This window comes from Sebastes umbrosus, chromosome 15 (genome assembly GCF_015220745.1).
Source record: "Sebastes umbrosus isolate fSebUmb1 chromosome 15, fSebUmb1.pri, whole genome shotgun sequence".
In the NCBI taxonomy this organism is placed as follows: Eukaryota; Metazoa; Chordata; class Actinopteri; order Perciformes; family Sebastidae; genus Sebastes; species Sebastes umbrosus.
Genome location: NC_051283.1, coordinates 23,881,961 through 23,899,068, shown reverse-complemented (window position 1 = coordinate 23,899,068; position 17,108 = coordinate 23,881,961). Strand labels below are relative to the sequence as shown.

The following is a 17,108-nucleotide window of genomic DNA, read 5'->3' as shown; positions in this document are numbered from 1 at the left end:
TTGATTAGTTATAACAGTAACAGTCATTATAAAAGGTATATTATGCAGTGTTTAATAATAACGTAGATAATGTTATTATACAGATGTTTCTTTTTTTTTTTATCCAGTAACGTATCATTAATAAATAAACAAGTGCAATACTTCAATCAATGCAATATACATTTTTTTTTTTTAAATGCAATATTTTTATAGTATGCAACCTCTACTGCTCCCATATATATATATCTATATATACCTATATATATAGATATATATATATAGCTTCTATAGTTATCATATACCAAGTACTTCCCTTATTATTATACTGTATTTATATATATATATATATTGCTTCTATAGTTATCATATACCAAGTACTTCCTTTATTATTATACTGTATTTATATATATATATATATTGCTTCTATAGTTATCATATACCAAGTACTTCCCTTATTATTATACTGTATTTATATATATATATATATTGCTTCTATAGTTATCATATACCAAGTACTTCCTTTATTATTATACTGTATTTATTTATATATATATATATATATATATATATATATATATATATAGCTTCTATAGTTATCATATATAATCTTGAATCTTGATATTTAAAGTATTATTTTGTGGTTATATATTGTATGTCTTTAATGCACTATTTGTACATATTTCTTATACTCTCATTTCTTATTCTTCTTATTAACATATATTGTAGCATTATGTACATCATTTACAAGTTCCTTATTCCTTTATTTCTATTTTCTTACATTTATTTATGTTTATATAAGAACAACTGTAACGTCCCAATTTCCCTCCGGGGATCCATTAAGTATTTATTTTATTATAGTAGAAAAATATCATTTAAAATTGATTTAAAAAAAAAAAAAAAATAGCAGCCAATATATAGTTACATGGATTCCTAAGAGATATATTAAAGGGTAGGTCCACAATTTTCAGGTGTCAAATGAGTTTTATCTATTGTAGTGTTGTCAGTTGTGAAACAGGAAGTGTTACCATATATAGTCCCGTGGGTGCTTTCAGTGTTATCTGCCCCAATTCTTTGTTTATTGAGCAGCTCCAGACTTTATACCCTCCCTGTGACATCACAAGTTTGAGATTCATCACTCTAGTTTTAGGATTTGGGAGAGAGCTGTTCATGTCTTAGACCATAAGAATAACAAGTAGGAATTTTGAAAATGGGTGTAGCTTCCCTTTAAAAGATCTTTTCCTAATGCAATTTCAATGTAAGTGATTGGAGACGAGTGAGAGGTTGGCAGGACTTCTTGTGGTTTACTGCATAGCTGAAATAGCTCACTGATTTCTGCAGGGACGCCATAACACAACACAGGCACACACTAGTAAAACAAACACAGCTCCACCTTCGCTAATAGCTGTCATACTCTCTCTCACACTCACACAAAGCATGTAAACGTGGAATCATGTGATAGCTAGGCTTTATTTAACCAGTCCTGCAGGTAGAGAGCAAAACAACACACCAAAAGCCTCTTCGCATTCATTTCAACATACAGCAAATACATTCTGAAGATCAGGTCGCTCGACTCGAAGAGAGAGACAAAAGCACCTGTTGCACTGCCACCATTAATAAACCAGCTTTCTGGCTTTTGGTCTATTTCAAACAGGCGCGTTCACCCACACAATCAATAGTTTCCATCAGTATTTGTCAATTAACTCTGATGGCAGTGCAACACATGAACACATGAAACATATTCATTCTCAACAAGAGGGTACTAGAAAGGCTACCGGTCATCTCATGGCTTGTAAAAAGGAGTGCAGTCAGTTTTAAACACAAATGTTTTAGCTTGTTCTGACTAATGACGGAGTGTCAGGTTGACTTTGGTTTGCTTTCACTCAGACAGATTGCAGCATTAGAAGCCCTTAAGTGCGTCCACTGTAGCAAATATAACACAGCTTGCTCGCTCAGCTCTTGCTAGAAAAAGGAAAGTGATTTATTGCTTCACCGAAAGCTTTCAGAAAGCATCAAAAGCACCTCAGAGACATGTTCGGTCTTCAATACTCGCTCGGATTTAACCGCTTTAGTGAAGCCTTACATGCACAAGAAAACATCATCATCAAGACTTCTACAAAATGTTGTTTTAAGAAAATAAAGTGTTTTTTTTTTCCCCCCATGTGTAGAAGAGTGGGTTTATCCTGTTGGGCAGCAGCAGCTCTACACAGTAGGCTGCAGCAGCTCCTGTAGCTGACACAAGGTTTCCTTCAGGGTGAGAGCTAGCGTCTCTGCGTGCGTCTCCTCGCAGCAGTTGAAGGCGGTGATGGAGAAGTGGACGTGGTCCGCCTGGGGGTTGTAGCAAATTGCGTAACCGTCGGGAACGAGGGGCCCGAAACACATCACGCTGTCGGTGTTCGCCGGCACCTGAAGGAGCAAAAGAGAGAGGATTAACGCGAGGTAATGTATCACAAGAGAGAAAGTTAGACCTGCACACATATAATGTAGACACTACGACTGGGGCTGAAAACAGTGTCACAACAATGTTTTCCTGATATTGATTAACATTTTATCACAATATGGCGATGTATGCGAAAAACAACAACAATACTACTAGTAATAATAATCATAATTACTAAATACACACATAACATCATCAAATTTTTGTCTTTCAAACGGACAAAACACTTAAAATGTGTAAAACAAAACTTAAATAATAGTTTGTTTGACTTGGAATCATTAATTTGGATGCCAATATTTTGTAAAAGATAATAAAAAATGAAACAATTAGTCAATTATTTTATTAGTAGATGGATGGAAAATTATTTTTTTCAAGGAAAAATGACCAAATATTTGCTAGTTTTCCTCTAGTGTGAAGATTTCCTGCCTTTTCTTATATAATAAATAAATATAGTATTCAGCACATTATTCAGTAATGAAAGTATAGTTAGTTGAGGCTCTAAAAGATAAATGATATGATCATATCATATCGCCCAGCCTGTAAAGATATTATTGTCAAATAGCTGAAATCACAATTCAGTGGTTCCTAAAATTGGGCGAATATTTGAGACAAATCAATGGGTCCCCAGAAAATAAACAACAATAACAGTTCACTACTATTTCAGTACTTAGTTAACACAATGAAAATGTTTGTTTGCTTCATAGATTTCACCTTCCCTCTGTTTCCATACCACTAAATGCCACATACCATTAATAATATAAGGACTATACGGACAAAAAAACCCAAGCAGACCTATTTGTGTGTCCTTGATATCAAAACATCTGACAACACCATTTAACAGTCCTTATCAATCTTTTACAAATTGATCTACTAATCTAGTGTCGACGTGTGGTGTCATTGTTCATTGTTCTGTATGTAAATTACAAGTCTAGACTGAATAGAGTGTGAAAAGATGACGTTAAAGGGAAAAAGTGTTGACTTTGATCAAGCATGATGAATCCAGAGTAAATCATCAGATGGAGAAAACTCACACTATACACAGTAGCTGTCTACACTGTAAAGGGATAACAGGACAACATGTGATACCATGGCCATAGAAACCACACAAGCTTCTGCTGTCAAGAACATAATTAAAGTCAAATCAGCTGAGGAGCAAATAACCTACAATACCAGCCTGAATGTCATCATAAATTTTTTTTAAAAAAACAGAAGATAAGCAGCGTGATTGCTGGAAACTCCCAAATTGCATTTTGTTGGCAGTAAATGTTCCACAATAAAACAACATCACATGCTTCAGAGCAACAGGAAAACTGCTGATCACCTGCTGAAAGTTCCCTCTTATATCATCATAAAAGAAACAAAAACTAAATTCCCACTTCTTGTTGTGCTACAGGAGTGTCAATACCTTCTGTGAAAACAAACCAACAAAGAAGAAAGAGATACATACCTGTCCTGTTCGGAGTTTCCAGTGCGTTGCGAGGCCGTACGCCGTGTCCATGAAGATTTTGGGGATGCTCAGCCCGTCCTCGATGGCCTGCAGCTTGAGCCCCAGCAGGTGGAGGTCGATGCCGTGTCCTTTAAGTACCTGAACAGAGCAGATAAAATAAAAAAAGAAGATTTTAGAGAGAAGTGTTTATCAGTTAATAACAGATGACAGATAATAGTTGACTTCTTATTTACCTGCTGAGTCACAGCTGTATAGGCATCAACAGCTTCTCTGAACAGTTGCCGCTTTGCTTCCGGCTGCAAAGCGAGAAATAAAACATTACATTTCTCTTCGCTATTAAATCAAATCAAGATAAAAAGAATCCCGCGTTGGCCACAGAGGAACAGTTCACTGGCGTTTCTCACCGATACGGACGCATCATCAAAGGCAAGAATGAACTTGAGCGTCTGATTTGTGGGCGAGCGGATGTATTCCATCCTTCCTCCTCGAAACATCCTCTGAGAGGCGATGTCACAGGCAGGACAGACCTCATTGTGGACTCTTAAAAAAAAGAAAGAACAAAAAGGAGTGAATCTAAAAACACAAACACTGATCAGTTCAATCTTTATTTTTATTTATCCTCGATGTACATTCCAGGACAAACCACAAATAATACAGAAACAAATGATCTAAATCAGGGTTTTTAAAGTCTACATTCTGAGCCTAAATAATGTCAAAAAGATATTATTTACATTATTTATTAATATATTTTGTCACTTTTCTTTGGGGGATCTCTACGTTTTGGAGCTATAAGTTCCCATAATGCTTTTGTAGATGTAAACAGGAAGTACAATGTTGTCATGGAGTCAGTTAGTTAGCTGTGGGCTACAACTTGATGCCCTGTTTGTTAAACTTTTGTCAAAGTGGCATCATTAAAAGCATGCATTAGCTATTAGCAGTTCCTGTTTGCAACGTACTTATGGATGAACAGACGGCTATTACTGGATTACTTTAGTACTGAAAAAAACTATAAAATATGATGATTCTCAGGCAAGTTCTGGAGTTACAAGCAGCATCTTTTTTCTATGACCTCTAAGCCTATTTATGGATGTTTATTCACAGTTTATTCAACATTTGTTTCTTTTAAATGTGCTCTATAAATAACTTCACTTCAAAAAATAGAAGGTAATAACAGTGTGAGAGTTTCTAAAGGTGGATTATCTTGTGATGCAAACATTAAAATAAAACTTGATGTTTTTGAATCGGTTAAAGTTAGTGATGTCTCTGTGACTGACCTGTAGTAGGCGAGCTGCAGGGCAACCTGGATGAATGAGTTTGGACTCATGTTGTGCTGCTTGGGAAGTTCCTTACCAAACTTGGTGAAGTTGAACACGTTCACGTCGAGGTCGTTGATCAGTCTGCAGGAAATTTAAAACTTGTATTTGTGATCAAATGATTCCAAACTCAAGATTCATTTACTATTTTTTTCTGGAGCTGATGATAAAAGGTGGTTGTAAATGGGGGGGGGGCTGGTGCCGGGGTTTCGCAACTCGTGTCTCTGTTCATGGATGGTCCGACACCTGATCATTCACTGAAGAAGGCTGTGAGATCTGGCCAAAAGCTCCAGAAAAAGCTAGTAATTGAGCCTTTTATTACAGAAATGTTTTCCCAAGGTCAAGAATGAACCTCCGTGCTCATTATTTGTATTATCTGTTCTTTTACATGGTAAGTATGACATTTTCTTAGCACTTCATATTGCAATACAATAGATTTTCAGACTTTTAAAAAGTCAGCCAGCTTTCTGTTTTGTCAAGGTTACATTCACACAGAAGATAAACATGTTTACTCTCCTCTGGCTTTCCTTTAGGCCCAAGTTCATTTCAGGTTTGTTAGATTTTGAGACAAAAGCAAACATGTAGCTTACGCTGTGCGGCGAGGCCATTCTTCTCTTATCATGACGAGTATTCTGCAGAGACTCTACATTTACACTTAAACACTCCACGCTGTTCAGCAGAATAACTGGGATGAACTTACATGTCGAGGTTCTGCTTGGCGTGCTCTATGTCTCTCTTAATCTCTCGGTCTATGTGGAAGTAAAGCTTCTTGGGCATCGGCAGAGGGACCAGCGGCGCTCTCTTTGGGTCTGGTTTCTCACTGCAGAAAACAAGAAAACACACAATTATTTTCCATCCTATCATAATGGTCCATTTTGACTAAATCTGTGAGGTGCATTTTGCTTCCCTGTGTTTACAACCGCACTGTAATGAGACATTTAGCTGCAGCTTTAGCACCTCCTTGGTGACTCTTTGCCAGCCGCCCTGTGGCCTCTTGTTCCAGTTCCAGATTTTCGCTTTATCAGTTAATACTTTAAGCTAAAAGACAATTAAACAGCACTTTCATATATGAAATAAGTGTCCAGATCTAACTGGGGTTAGCGTGGGTCACTGGTCAGTGGTTGGTAAATAAATATTAGGATAAATATTGTAAATAAATATTGAAGAACATCAGGGAAATGCAAGAAAAAGAAAATAAAGAATAAGATAACTCTTATTAAAAATTTAAAAAAATAAAATTACTTGCCAGGAATTATTTATTTATGTATCTATTTAATTTATTTTATAATAGGGATCATTTTAACCAGTAAAAGAGAAAAAATTATCATATAAATTTGGCCCTGCTCAATTTAAATGCTCTGGGATGTATACAACCAGTAACATGTGGTTATATATATATATATATATATATATATATATAGATGCTGTTATATTTTTACTCAAATAAACAGTGAAGTGTCTGAGAAACACTGCGTCAGGATGTGATGACGTCTCTCCACATTAACCCTTAATCTCACCAGTAGTCGATGACGTGATCCAGCAGCGTTGCTATGGGCGGACCGTCGGCTGTGGCTGATTCATACAGAAGACCCCACGAGCCGTCCTCGCCCACCACAAACTATTCAGACAAACACACAGACATCAGTTAACCTGCTGTATATCAGTTAGTCAGTTATGTAACCTTTCCTTGTCCTACGTGAATATATTGCTGCTGCTCACCTGCAGCGTTTTATCAAACCAGCGGTTGCCGCTGTTGGAGAACGTCCCGCCTCCGTGCAGAACCTGTGCTGCCTTGCGGCTGGCGTACCTGTCAATCAAAGTTGGAACAAACAAAATCAACACACAAAGGAGAAACATATCAAAAGACCAGCGGTTAAGTACGTTTATTAAAATCTCTAGAATCTGTATTTGTTAGTGATACAAACAGAATAATATAATATTTTATAATAAAATAACTGTGAAAGCAGCCATTCTGCATAATGAGTACTTTTACTTTTAATACTTTAAGTACATTTTGCTGATAATACTTCTGTACTTTTACTTGAGTAACATTTTGAATTTAGAACTTTTACTTGTAATGGAGTATTTTTAAACAACGGTATTTATACTTTTACTCAAGTAAAGGATCTGAGAGTACTTCTTCCACCTCTGCAAGTGACTCCAAAAATGCAAAACAAGCTGCCAACAGCGAAGACATTTCAAATGGAGGAAGTGACAAAGGCACGTTGTTGCTTAAGGACCTAATGTCAACAGACAGCACAATGATATCTGAACACACACACACACACACATGATTGCACAACAACAGAAATACCTGAGTGTGCATTATGAGACAGAGGATGGAGACAAAGAGGTGGAGAGAGAGGAGGAGGTTGTTTGTGTGAGTGTGAGTGCATACTTCTCATCTGATATCCTCATGACCGGAGAGTCCAAGCACAAAGAGAAAAGTCCCGTCTCTATCAGCCGCACCGACTCCTTGTTAAGTTTGTCTGAGTCGCAAAAAGAAGAACATAAAAACAAAATCTGAGTAATTAAAAATTTCAAGATCAAATTTCATGCCATATCTCTTACACAATATCTCTGATTTACTGCTTTGTTCTCACTAATGCCGCTCCCTCTCTTCATTCACTGGTGGCCAACTTTGAATGCCGTGTGTTTATAAACAGCATCCGACAAATGTAACGTATTATACCTTTAACAACATTTATCATACTTGAAAGTTTTGTTTTGAAACATGTCTTTTGTAACATATACACATTTTTACACAATAGTTTTGCTTATTTTAGCACATTAACTCACATACAACACAGCTCACTAAAGCAGGTTTCAGATTGATTTCCAGGTTTCAGTTCATGCATTCAAGCATTTTCAGATGTTTAAAACTTGCTTGTGAGCAATAAGTAAGCTTTCTTTTATCTGTCAAAGTCGTGCATTCTTTGCAAAGAAGTGTTTAGTTTAGCCCTGATGGTGGATTTAAGGAAGCTCAGACATCTAGGATCTGCACTCACAAGCTGTGTGAAGATGTTCAGTGAGCTCAACACGGATGGGATGAAAATGATTTGATGGGAAACTGTTTGTTTTTTTGCATTAGGACATGTTTTTGTTTGATAAATTAACTGTCATGTATAGAAAAAAAGCCATAATTTTTATGTCCTTACACAAGCACGTTTTTCTGCTATTTGATTATTATAGTGCAGTGAAATTAAATGGAATAACATGCAAATTATGACAGTAGTATATATGTAGAATTGTAGTGTATTTGGATATACAGTGAATGTGTATGTAGTCCTGTGATGTACCTCTCAGCAGCCGGTTGTAGGCCTGTCCCCAGGTGTGACGGTGCTCGCTGGTCAGGATGCCCATCGGCTCTTTGTCCGTCTTCCAGGACTGAGCCCTGATCCTCATCAGCTGGCTGTGGATCTGACTCTCCGTCATCCGAGAGCCGTCGCTGTTGTAAACGTCCAGCTGGAAGAACTAGTATAAAAAACAGGAGGCCATGTTTGTTAACGTCTGTCCTCTGTGGATGAGTTTGATGAGAGATGTTAGAGGGTTTGGTGTTACCTGACCTAAACAGTCCACCACACAATGTTGTGTTTAGTGCTTATGTGTTTTTCAGAGATACAGACTGTGTTGAGTGAGTTGTGTTCACAGTTGGCATATTTATAGAGATTCATTTATTCTCTGGGGCTTTTCTCTTTCACAATCACCACCCACACCGACATGTGCAGTGCTGCTGCTCTCAAGCTGAATACTAGTTGTTCTGCTGACACTTTTTTTTAAACAATAAGTGACTATATTTTGATATATATATATTATTATTTTTCAGTCATTTTTTAAGCAAAAATGCCAAAAATTCACTGGTTCTGACTTCTCAAATATATATTTTTTCTGGTTTTCTTAATCTAATATCATAACGAATTGAATATTTGGGGGTTTTTGTACTGTTGATCAGACAAAACAAGCTATTTTCATGACGTCAATTTGTCCCTATTTTATGATATATTATAAAACAAACGATTGATAGATTATTTGGGGGAAACAATCGTAAGGTAAATCGATTAAAACAATCGTTAGTTGCAACCTTATTTGGGATTAGACCTGCAACGATTAGTCGATTGATCGATTAGTTAATCAGCACAAAATTTATCTGCAACTGTTTTGATAATCGATTAATTGCTTAAGTCATTTATACAGCACGAATGCCAACCATTTTTGAGATTTCAGCATTTCAAATGTGAATATTTGCGTCTTTTCTCTACTTTTTTTCACCTTTTTTTGTCAGTACATAAACCAAACAAACGACCAAGAAAATAACTTTTGTTAAAATATTATTTGTATCTGATATGAAGACAAGAGAAGGTGAAATAAAGCTGAACAGCACATATACGTCATATAAATCTATGAGGCTTGTCATAAGTTAATAGGACTGGGATCAGATTTGTTTTGATATTTCTCTCTTAACTATTGTGTCCAATAAGAGCTTCTTGTGTGTCAGGTGACTCCTGTTTACACAGCTCTGTGCAGCTGTGATTGGTTTATGTCTTAAGGAATATAATAAAACAGGCAGCAAAGTAAAAAAAAACAAAAAAACAGGTGTGACTGCACAAGACTCAATGTGCCTGCAATGTCGTATAACTTGTTATACGACAAGGAAGAAAAGAGAAACTATAAGTCCGACAGCGTCATCTGTTGTCCCACCTGGTAGTTCCTGACGACCGTGATGTGCGCCGGCGAGCGCCGGGTGCGGCCGTAGTGGGCGATGTAGTCGTGTTTGGGACCGGGGATCCTGCAGGAGGAGAAGAGGAGCGGGTAGAGCTCCATGCACAGAGGATTCCCTCGCATGTACTCCACCGGCAGCTGGCCACTAACAGAAAGATGAAGACAATGTCCTAATGTTAATATTTAATAATGTAAAAAGCAATAGCTTTCCCTCTGTACAGGAGTAATAGAAGCATAGACTTTTTAATTGCCACTCTATTGCTAGGGCAACAACGTTGGTCCAAGTTTACTTCCTGTCAGCTACTGCATTAAGAAACGTTGAAACAGAAAATACAAAGCAGCCCATTTAGAAGGTTTATGCTGTCAAGTTTGAAAATGTCTATAAAGTAGTAGAAAATGGAAACACTTTAGTAAAATGTACCTCAAAGTTGTCCTTAAACACAGTACTTGAGTAAAAGTTAAAGGTCCCATATTGTGTTCATTTTCAGGCTCATACTTGTATTTTGTTTCTACTAGAACATGTTTACATGCTGTAATGTTAAAAAAAAACTTTATTTTCCTCATACTGTCTGCCTGAATATACCTGTATTTACCCTCTGTCTGAAACGCTCCGTTTTAGCACATGTCACTGGAACTGCTACGGAATTGCATTGTTAGGCAACAGTTTGGGTCCATGTTTACTTCCTGTCAGCTGATGTTATTCACATCCACTGCAACAGGAAATAAACTGGGACACATTTAGAATGTTTACGTTTAAAACCGTGTAATGGTCTAAATATTGTATATTTGTGACATCACAAATGGACAGAAATCCTAACGGCTTGTTTCAAACGCAAAATTTCTGAATACGGGCAGTGTGTATTTCTCCGAATATTGAGCATTTTGATAGTTTAACAGTATTTATATAGCACTTAAACCTGCTTTATAATATAAAAGACATGAAAATCTCACTTTTTACAATATGGGACCTTTAAAGTGACCCCTGCCAGAGTTAATTAAAATATATTACTGTAGATCATATTATTGGAATATTATTTCTGATGCATAAACATCTAAGTATTTAATATTGTAGTTGGTGGAGGTGGAGCTGATTTTACCTACTTTTTATACTGTTGAATTTATTAACTAATGTTTTATTGTTACTTTAATAATATTAACATTTTTCAAACTTTTTTTTTTCAGACATTTTTTCCAGACTTTTTTCAAACTTTTCATTTTCAGGTATTTTTCAGAGTCTTTTTTCAGACTTTTCTTGGGACATTTCTCAGACTTTTTTTTTTTTTTTTCAGACATTGTTTAGACTTTTTTTTCCAACATTTTTTCCAGACATTTTTTCCAGACTTTTTTTGGGACATTTCTGAGACTTTTTTTCAGTCATTTTCAGACTTTTTTTAACGGAATTTTTTTCAGACTTTTGTTTTCCGACATTTTTCCAACTTTATTTTTCAGAGTTATGTTCCAGCATTTTTCCAACATTTTTCCAACTTTTATTTCAGTCTTTTTTTCTAGCATTTTTCCAACTTTTTTTTTTTCAGCTTTTTTTCCAACTTTTTTTTTTCCAACTTTTTTTTTTTCCAACATTTTTCCAACTTTTTTTTCAGTCTTTTTTTCTAGCATTTTTCCAACTTTTTTTTTTTCAGCTTTTTTTCCAACTTTTTTTTTTCCAACTTTTTTTTTCCAACATTTTTCCAACTTTTATTTCAGTCTTTTTTTCTAGCATTTTTCCAACTTTTTTGTTTTCCAACTTTTTTTTTTCCAACATTTTTCAAACTTTTTTTTCAGTCTTTTTTTCTAGCATTTTTCAAACTTTTTTTTTTCCAACATTTTTCAAACTTTTATTTCAGTCTTTTTTTCTAGCATTTTTCAAACTTTTTTTCAAACTTTTTTTTTCAAACATTTTTATCAGTCTTTTTTTCTAGCATTTTTCAAACTTTTTTTTCAGTCTTTTTTTCTAGCATTTTTCCAACTTTTTTTTCAGTCTTTTTTTCTAGCATTTTTCCAACTTTTTTTGTTTTCCAACTTTTTTTCCAACTTTTTTTTTTCCAACATTTTTCCAACTTTTATTTCAGTCTTTTTTTCTAGCATTTTTCAAACTTTTTTTCAAACTTTTTTTTCCAACATTTTTCAAACTTTTTTTTCAGTCTTTTTTTCTAGCATTTTTCAAACTTTTTTTTTTCAAACTTTTTTTTTTTTCCAACATTTTTCAAACTTTTTTTCCAGTCTTTTTCTAGCATTTTTCAAACTTTTTTTTTTCAGGAATTTTTCAGTCTTTTTTTCCAGCATTTTTCAAACTTCTTTTTTCAGACATTTTTCAGACTTTTTTTTACGTTCATTTTTTCAGACTTTTTTCCCCAACATTTTTCAAACTTTTTTGTCTGTAAAATTTGAACTAAAGCTTTGAAGAGGAAAAAAAAAAAAGAGCTCCAGGAAAAAAATAGAAGTCAGCCTGTGGGAACACGCTGTAACACACTTTCAGATTAACAAAACTAGCACCAGTAAAGAGAGTACACATGGCAGAGATGTTTCATTGGTGAGCTGTTCGCTTTGCACAGATACTGTTACACACACAGTGTTGGCAAATACATGATGTAGACACAGATTTAGATGGCAGCCAGGCTGAAGGATGAAACACTAAAATAGAAGCTAGTGAAAGTGAGTGTAACACAACAGAATCAAAAGTTACTGTAACATTTGAACAACAGTTTATATTAATAACTGACTCTAATGACTGCAGCAGGAAATTATTAGCATTTGGTTTAATTTAAAGGGGTTACTCCTAAACGTTAATACTCACTGTATTCATCCCTACAGAGCAGTAGTACTGACACAACACAGAGGTGATCTATATATAGTTTTTTTTTTTTTTTTTAATGTATTTACTTTTTTTTTTTTTTTAAACCTGTGTATCAGAAGTATCTAAACCTGTTTCTAAAAACAAGTTGATTTAAATTAAAAACATGTTGGACTATTCTCACTGCACTGCAGTTAAAATCAGTTAATGTGTCAGTCAACAGTCAAACTTACGTGTTGACTTTGGCCTTGAAGTCCAGAACTGCTGCGATCAGTTTGGATGCAAACCTGAGAGGAGACAAACATGTTGTTTTTATTATGAACACAGTTTATTATGTGCCTTCGTTTTAACATGCAGAGGTGGGAAAACCATCACTGTACAACACAAACAGTTCATATTCAGTTAAATCTGCTAAAAAGGTGTCAACTTACACCTAAAACTTGCAAGAATCTCTGCAAAACAACCACATTTGAAGTTTGACAACGATGATTTTTCTCAATTTATGCATTTATTTTTTAAGGTTGTAGAGTTTCCTCAGCTCATTGAGGAGCAGGTGATCAGGTTAAACGATTTTAATGATCACAGAGATTTACAAAATAAACAGGTGTGTGTATCCAGTGGCAACATCCTGACCAAGTGTCTTTACTGGAAACAAAGACACAGCACTAAAATAAACACTTTTTTTTTGTCTGCTTGGACTGAACTGTCTGACAGTTATGGGCTTTTATTGATTGATCCATTTATTGATTATGAAAATATGCAGATGAATGCAGGCTCTATTACATTCGAGTGCTTATCAAAGAATAAAGCAGTGGATATTTCACACATTTTCTGGGGTATTACAGATTTTTTTCACAGGATTTTACCAATTTATTTTGGATATTTTACTAATAATTTTCAGATGTTTTACTATTTTTTCCAGGTATTTTAAAGATTTTTCCCCCGGATATTTTACCGACTGTGTTGCTGTAGAGTGTATAAATTGATGACTCACACTAGCTGGCTCCTCCAGCCGTTATAATCTCTCCTGGGCAGAGATATGGCCGGGTTCGAGTGCACAGGCAGCGGCTGTCTGCTCTCCAAGTACGCCAACTGCACCCACCAGGGCGAGATCTACACACACACACAGGATTGACATATATCTATTAATATATATGTGATATATTGGTCTAGGAAAGACTCATGCAGGCTGGGCAGATTATGTGCCTGACACAATAATAGAAATTTGATTCATTCAGTCATTGTAAACATTTCTCATCTATATTAAGGAGGTTGTGTTTTCAGCGCCATTTATTTGTTTACAAGTTCGCAAAGAAACCTGTTAAAATGTTCATATAAATTACTGCATTTACTTTAATGAAAGAAATACATACACATGCATTTTAATGCAGATCAGGATCCAGGTGCTGACTAAAAAAAATAATATTTAAAAACCCTACATTTTTCAAGACTTCCAGTACATTCCCTCGCTTTTCTTAAATGAGGTTTTACTTTGTGTTTTTTAAATTGCTCTCTTGTTTGTGAACATCCTGCCTGTTTGATATTTCATGCTATAAATGCTTTTACTCTGAAGCACTTTGTAACTTTTGTTTTGAAAAGTGTGATATAAATATAGCTTTACTTATATTAAATTTTGCAAAACATCAAAATTAAAACATTAAAATAACTACAGGAAAAGGAGTCGATGCCCTGAATGAATCTGTGCTCTCAAATCACAGTAGTGACAGTATGCACTTATTAAAATGACAAATGTAGGATTGTGCAGCCTTTCTTGTGCACACTGTTTGTTTTTATTTGTGAATTTTGACTTTCTTTGCAGTCAGAGTTTACCTTACTACAAGAGGTGAAGAGAAGGTATGTTTTTTTGTATTTACTGGCCTGATATATTGATATATAACTGCTGTTATAACCCACCCAATGAGTGCTTTACAAACACCCATATCAATGTCTAAACATCTGCCACGTTTCCCACAATGCTCCAGCAGACCAGACAGACACAGACCCAGTTCTTGGTGTTCCTGGCTCTCTTCTCCAGCCCCGCCTGCAGCTGAGCACCGAGGCCTCCAGACCTGCCGAACTCGTGCACCATCCTGCGGGTGTGGCTGAGCTCATCCGGGGGCAGCAGCGGCTCCAGAGTCCTCAGGTAGCCCTGCAGGGTCTGGATCAGAGGGGGGACCGGCTGGGCAGGGGGCACCGAGGAGGAGGAGAAACACAGCTGCTGCTGCTGCCTCAAGGAACCCTGGAAGAAAGGACGAAGTGAGGGACATATTCATTTATTGCACTGCAAAAACTTTAAAACTGTGCAACCAAAGCTGCTGCCTCAAGGAACCCTGGAAGAAAGGACGAAGTGAGGGACATATTCATTTATTGCACTGCAAAAACTTTAAAACTGTGCAACCAAAGCTGCTGCCTCAAGGAACCCTGGAAGAAAGGACGAAGTGAGGGACATATTCATTTATTGCACTGCAAAAACTTTAAAACTGTGCAACCAAAGCTGCTGCCTCAAGGAACCCTGGAAGAAAGGACGAAGTGAGGGACATATTCATTTATTGCACTGCAAAAACTTTAAAACTGTGCAACCAAAGCTGCTGCCTCAAGGAAACCTGGAAGAAAGCCAAGAGAAGTGAGTGAATATATTGATTTATTGCACTGCAAACTCACATTAAAACTCTGTGCAAAGTTTGCAAAAACATTAAAACTCTGTGCAACCACAGCTGCTGCTGGTTGCATGAAAGTTTGACTAAATGCCAACAAAAGCAGGGCTCGACTAACTAGGGCGTATCAAATTAGGAAGTATGGAAGACATGACAGTGGAGACATGATCAGCTGCCTCTTATTCGTTAAACAGACACGTTGCTATAATAACTATAACTATATGAAATGATATAAGCTGATATGTCAACATAAAAACAGAAAACAGCTCACCAGAGACAGCCATGCTCTGCAGGTTCCTGCTTGAACTTTCCTCATAATCATGTTTCCTTATTGTCGAAAATCTATGATGCAAACAAAAACAGCTCTGGCTTTATAATCTGATAACTTGTTGCAAAATGAGGAAGAAGAAGAGCTACTTCTTCGTCTTCATGGTGGCTCAGATGAGAGTCCTCGTCGCTCGATGGATCCTAGTTGTTTGAAAACATCCGCGCATGTGGTAAAAACAAAGTCAAGCCTTCCTTCAAACTGCGGGCGTGCAGGGATTCACGTACTGGATTAAGAACTGACGCTACAAGCCTGCACACGTGTTGACGTAGAAAATGTTTCTGTAAACAGCTACGTCACCAGAGCTGCGAAACGTCATCAGGGTGCATTACCTGCCTCTCACCGCAGGGTGTCGCTGTTACACCTCATGATGAATATAGTGGTTTACTAACTTTTTGGTCCTTTTTTTCCACAATAAAAGAGGAAGTATTCAGATCCTTTACTTAAATAAAAGTACTAATACCACAATGTAAAAAAATACTCTGTTACAAGTAAATGTCCTGCATTTTTTTATGCATTAAAAATTGCATCCTACATTACTTATTTTATTTTTTTATTGTTATTTTTAGGTATGTTAATTTTAATACTTATTATTCTATCCTTTTTAATGCACTGATGGGAGCTGGGAGAAACAATATTTCGTTTACTTCTGTGTATGCAAATACTCAGTGAAATGACAATAAAAAAAAAATTTTCATTAACCTTTATTAACTTTTGTTTAACCAGGTTTAGACCCACTGAGATTAGAATCTCTTTTTCAAGAGCAACCTGGCCAAAAATGGCAGAAGTACAAACATTTTCATACACACACATTAAAAAAAAACAATAGATCAGCTCAAAGGTGCCGTACCGTAAAAGTGCAGGGAAGCCATATAATCCTATTTCAATCAAAACAAGTAAAATTATCGATAGAGTCCATTTCTATAGATTTCACTATGCCATTAAATTAATTCAGAGAGACTAGGTCCTGGAGTTTAAGTTCATTTTGCAGGCTATTCCATGCAGATGATGCAGAAAACATAAAGGCCTTCTTTCCCAACTCAGTCCGAACTCTGGGGCCAGTCATAAGCATAGTGTCCTGAAACCGTAACCCATAATTGCCATGTTTTCTGATTAGAAAGACAGATAAATAACAGGGAAGTCTACCCAGAATGGCCTTATAGATTTTTAATCTGAAAATGAATTTCATATTTTTTTTTCAGGTGTAATCTGCTAATTTAAAACAATATGTGTTCAGAAAAAAACTGATTTTTATTTATTTTTTTAATTTTCCATGACAGCTGGGAAACTCCATCTTTAGGGGGAAGATCATGTGATACAACTGAAAGCCCCAGAACAGTTCCCGAGAACATTATGGTGAGATTGTTTTTTTTTATGCTGTTTCCAAGGTCAACAATGAACTTCCCATTTCAGTATATTTAATATATTTAGTATAAATTCACC

The 17,108-nt window shown here is 35.9% G+C and overlaps 1 protein-coding gene across 4 annotated transcripts; it reads right to left on the bottom strand.

The window, feature by feature from the left end:
• Nucleotides 1–1,427: 1,427 nt before the first annotated feature.
• On the bottom strand, nucleotides 1,428–16,499 carry cratb (carnitine O-acetyltransferase b). 4 transcript variants are annotated; one of them, XM_037793982.1, is made up of 18 exons: nucleotides 16,490–16,499; nucleotides 15,612–15,776; nucleotides 15,273–15,289; nucleotides 15,182–15,187; nucleotides 14,689–14,914; nucleotides 13,681–13,799; nucleotides 12,920–12,973; nucleotides 9,875–10,040; nucleotides 8,476–8,650; nucleotides 7,575–7,665; nucleotides 6,896–6,983; nucleotides 6,694–6,794; nucleotides 5,877–5,996; nucleotides 5,138–5,260; nucleotides 4,268–4,403; nucleotides 4,097–4,159; nucleotides 3,864–4,001; nucleotides 1,428–2,382 (listed from the first exon to the last, which is right to left on the bottom strand). In XM_037793982.1, the coding sequence occupies exons 2-18, from the start codon at nucleotides 15,660–15,662 to the stop codon at nucleotides 2,179–2,181; spliced, it is 1,878 nt and encodes a 625-aa protein (XP_037649910.1). In that variant the 5' UTR covers nucleotides 15,663–15,776; nucleotides 16,490–16,499; the 3' UTR covers nucleotides 1,428–2,178. The 4 variants fall into 4 exon arrangements, with proteins under 4 accessions (XP_037649910.1, XP_037649909.1, XP_037649911.1 ...); XM_037793981.1 differs by lacking the exon at nucleotides 16,490–16,499 and having other exon boundaries at nucleotides 15,612–15,949; XM_037793983.1 differs by lacking the exons at nucleotides 15,182–15,187; nucleotides 16,490–16,499 and having other exon boundaries at nucleotides 15,612–15,956.
• Nucleotides 16,500–17,108: the final 609 nt, after the last annotated feature.

Bases quoted from the DNA above. Each gene is read 5' to 3' on its own strand.
- cratb (XM_037793982.1), bottom strand. From the start codon at position 15,662: ATGATTATGAGGAAAGTTCAAGCAGGAACCTGCAGAGCATGGCTGTCT. The intron at 13,800-14,688 runs GTCTGTGTCTGT...GTGTGTGTGTAG, and splicing joins CCAGGAACACCAAGAACTGG to ATCTCGCCCTGGTGGGTGCA. The intron at 8,651-9,874 runs GTGGGACAACAG...TTTTTATACTAG, and splicing joins CGGTCGTCAGGAACTACCAG to TTCTTCCAGCTGGACGTTTA.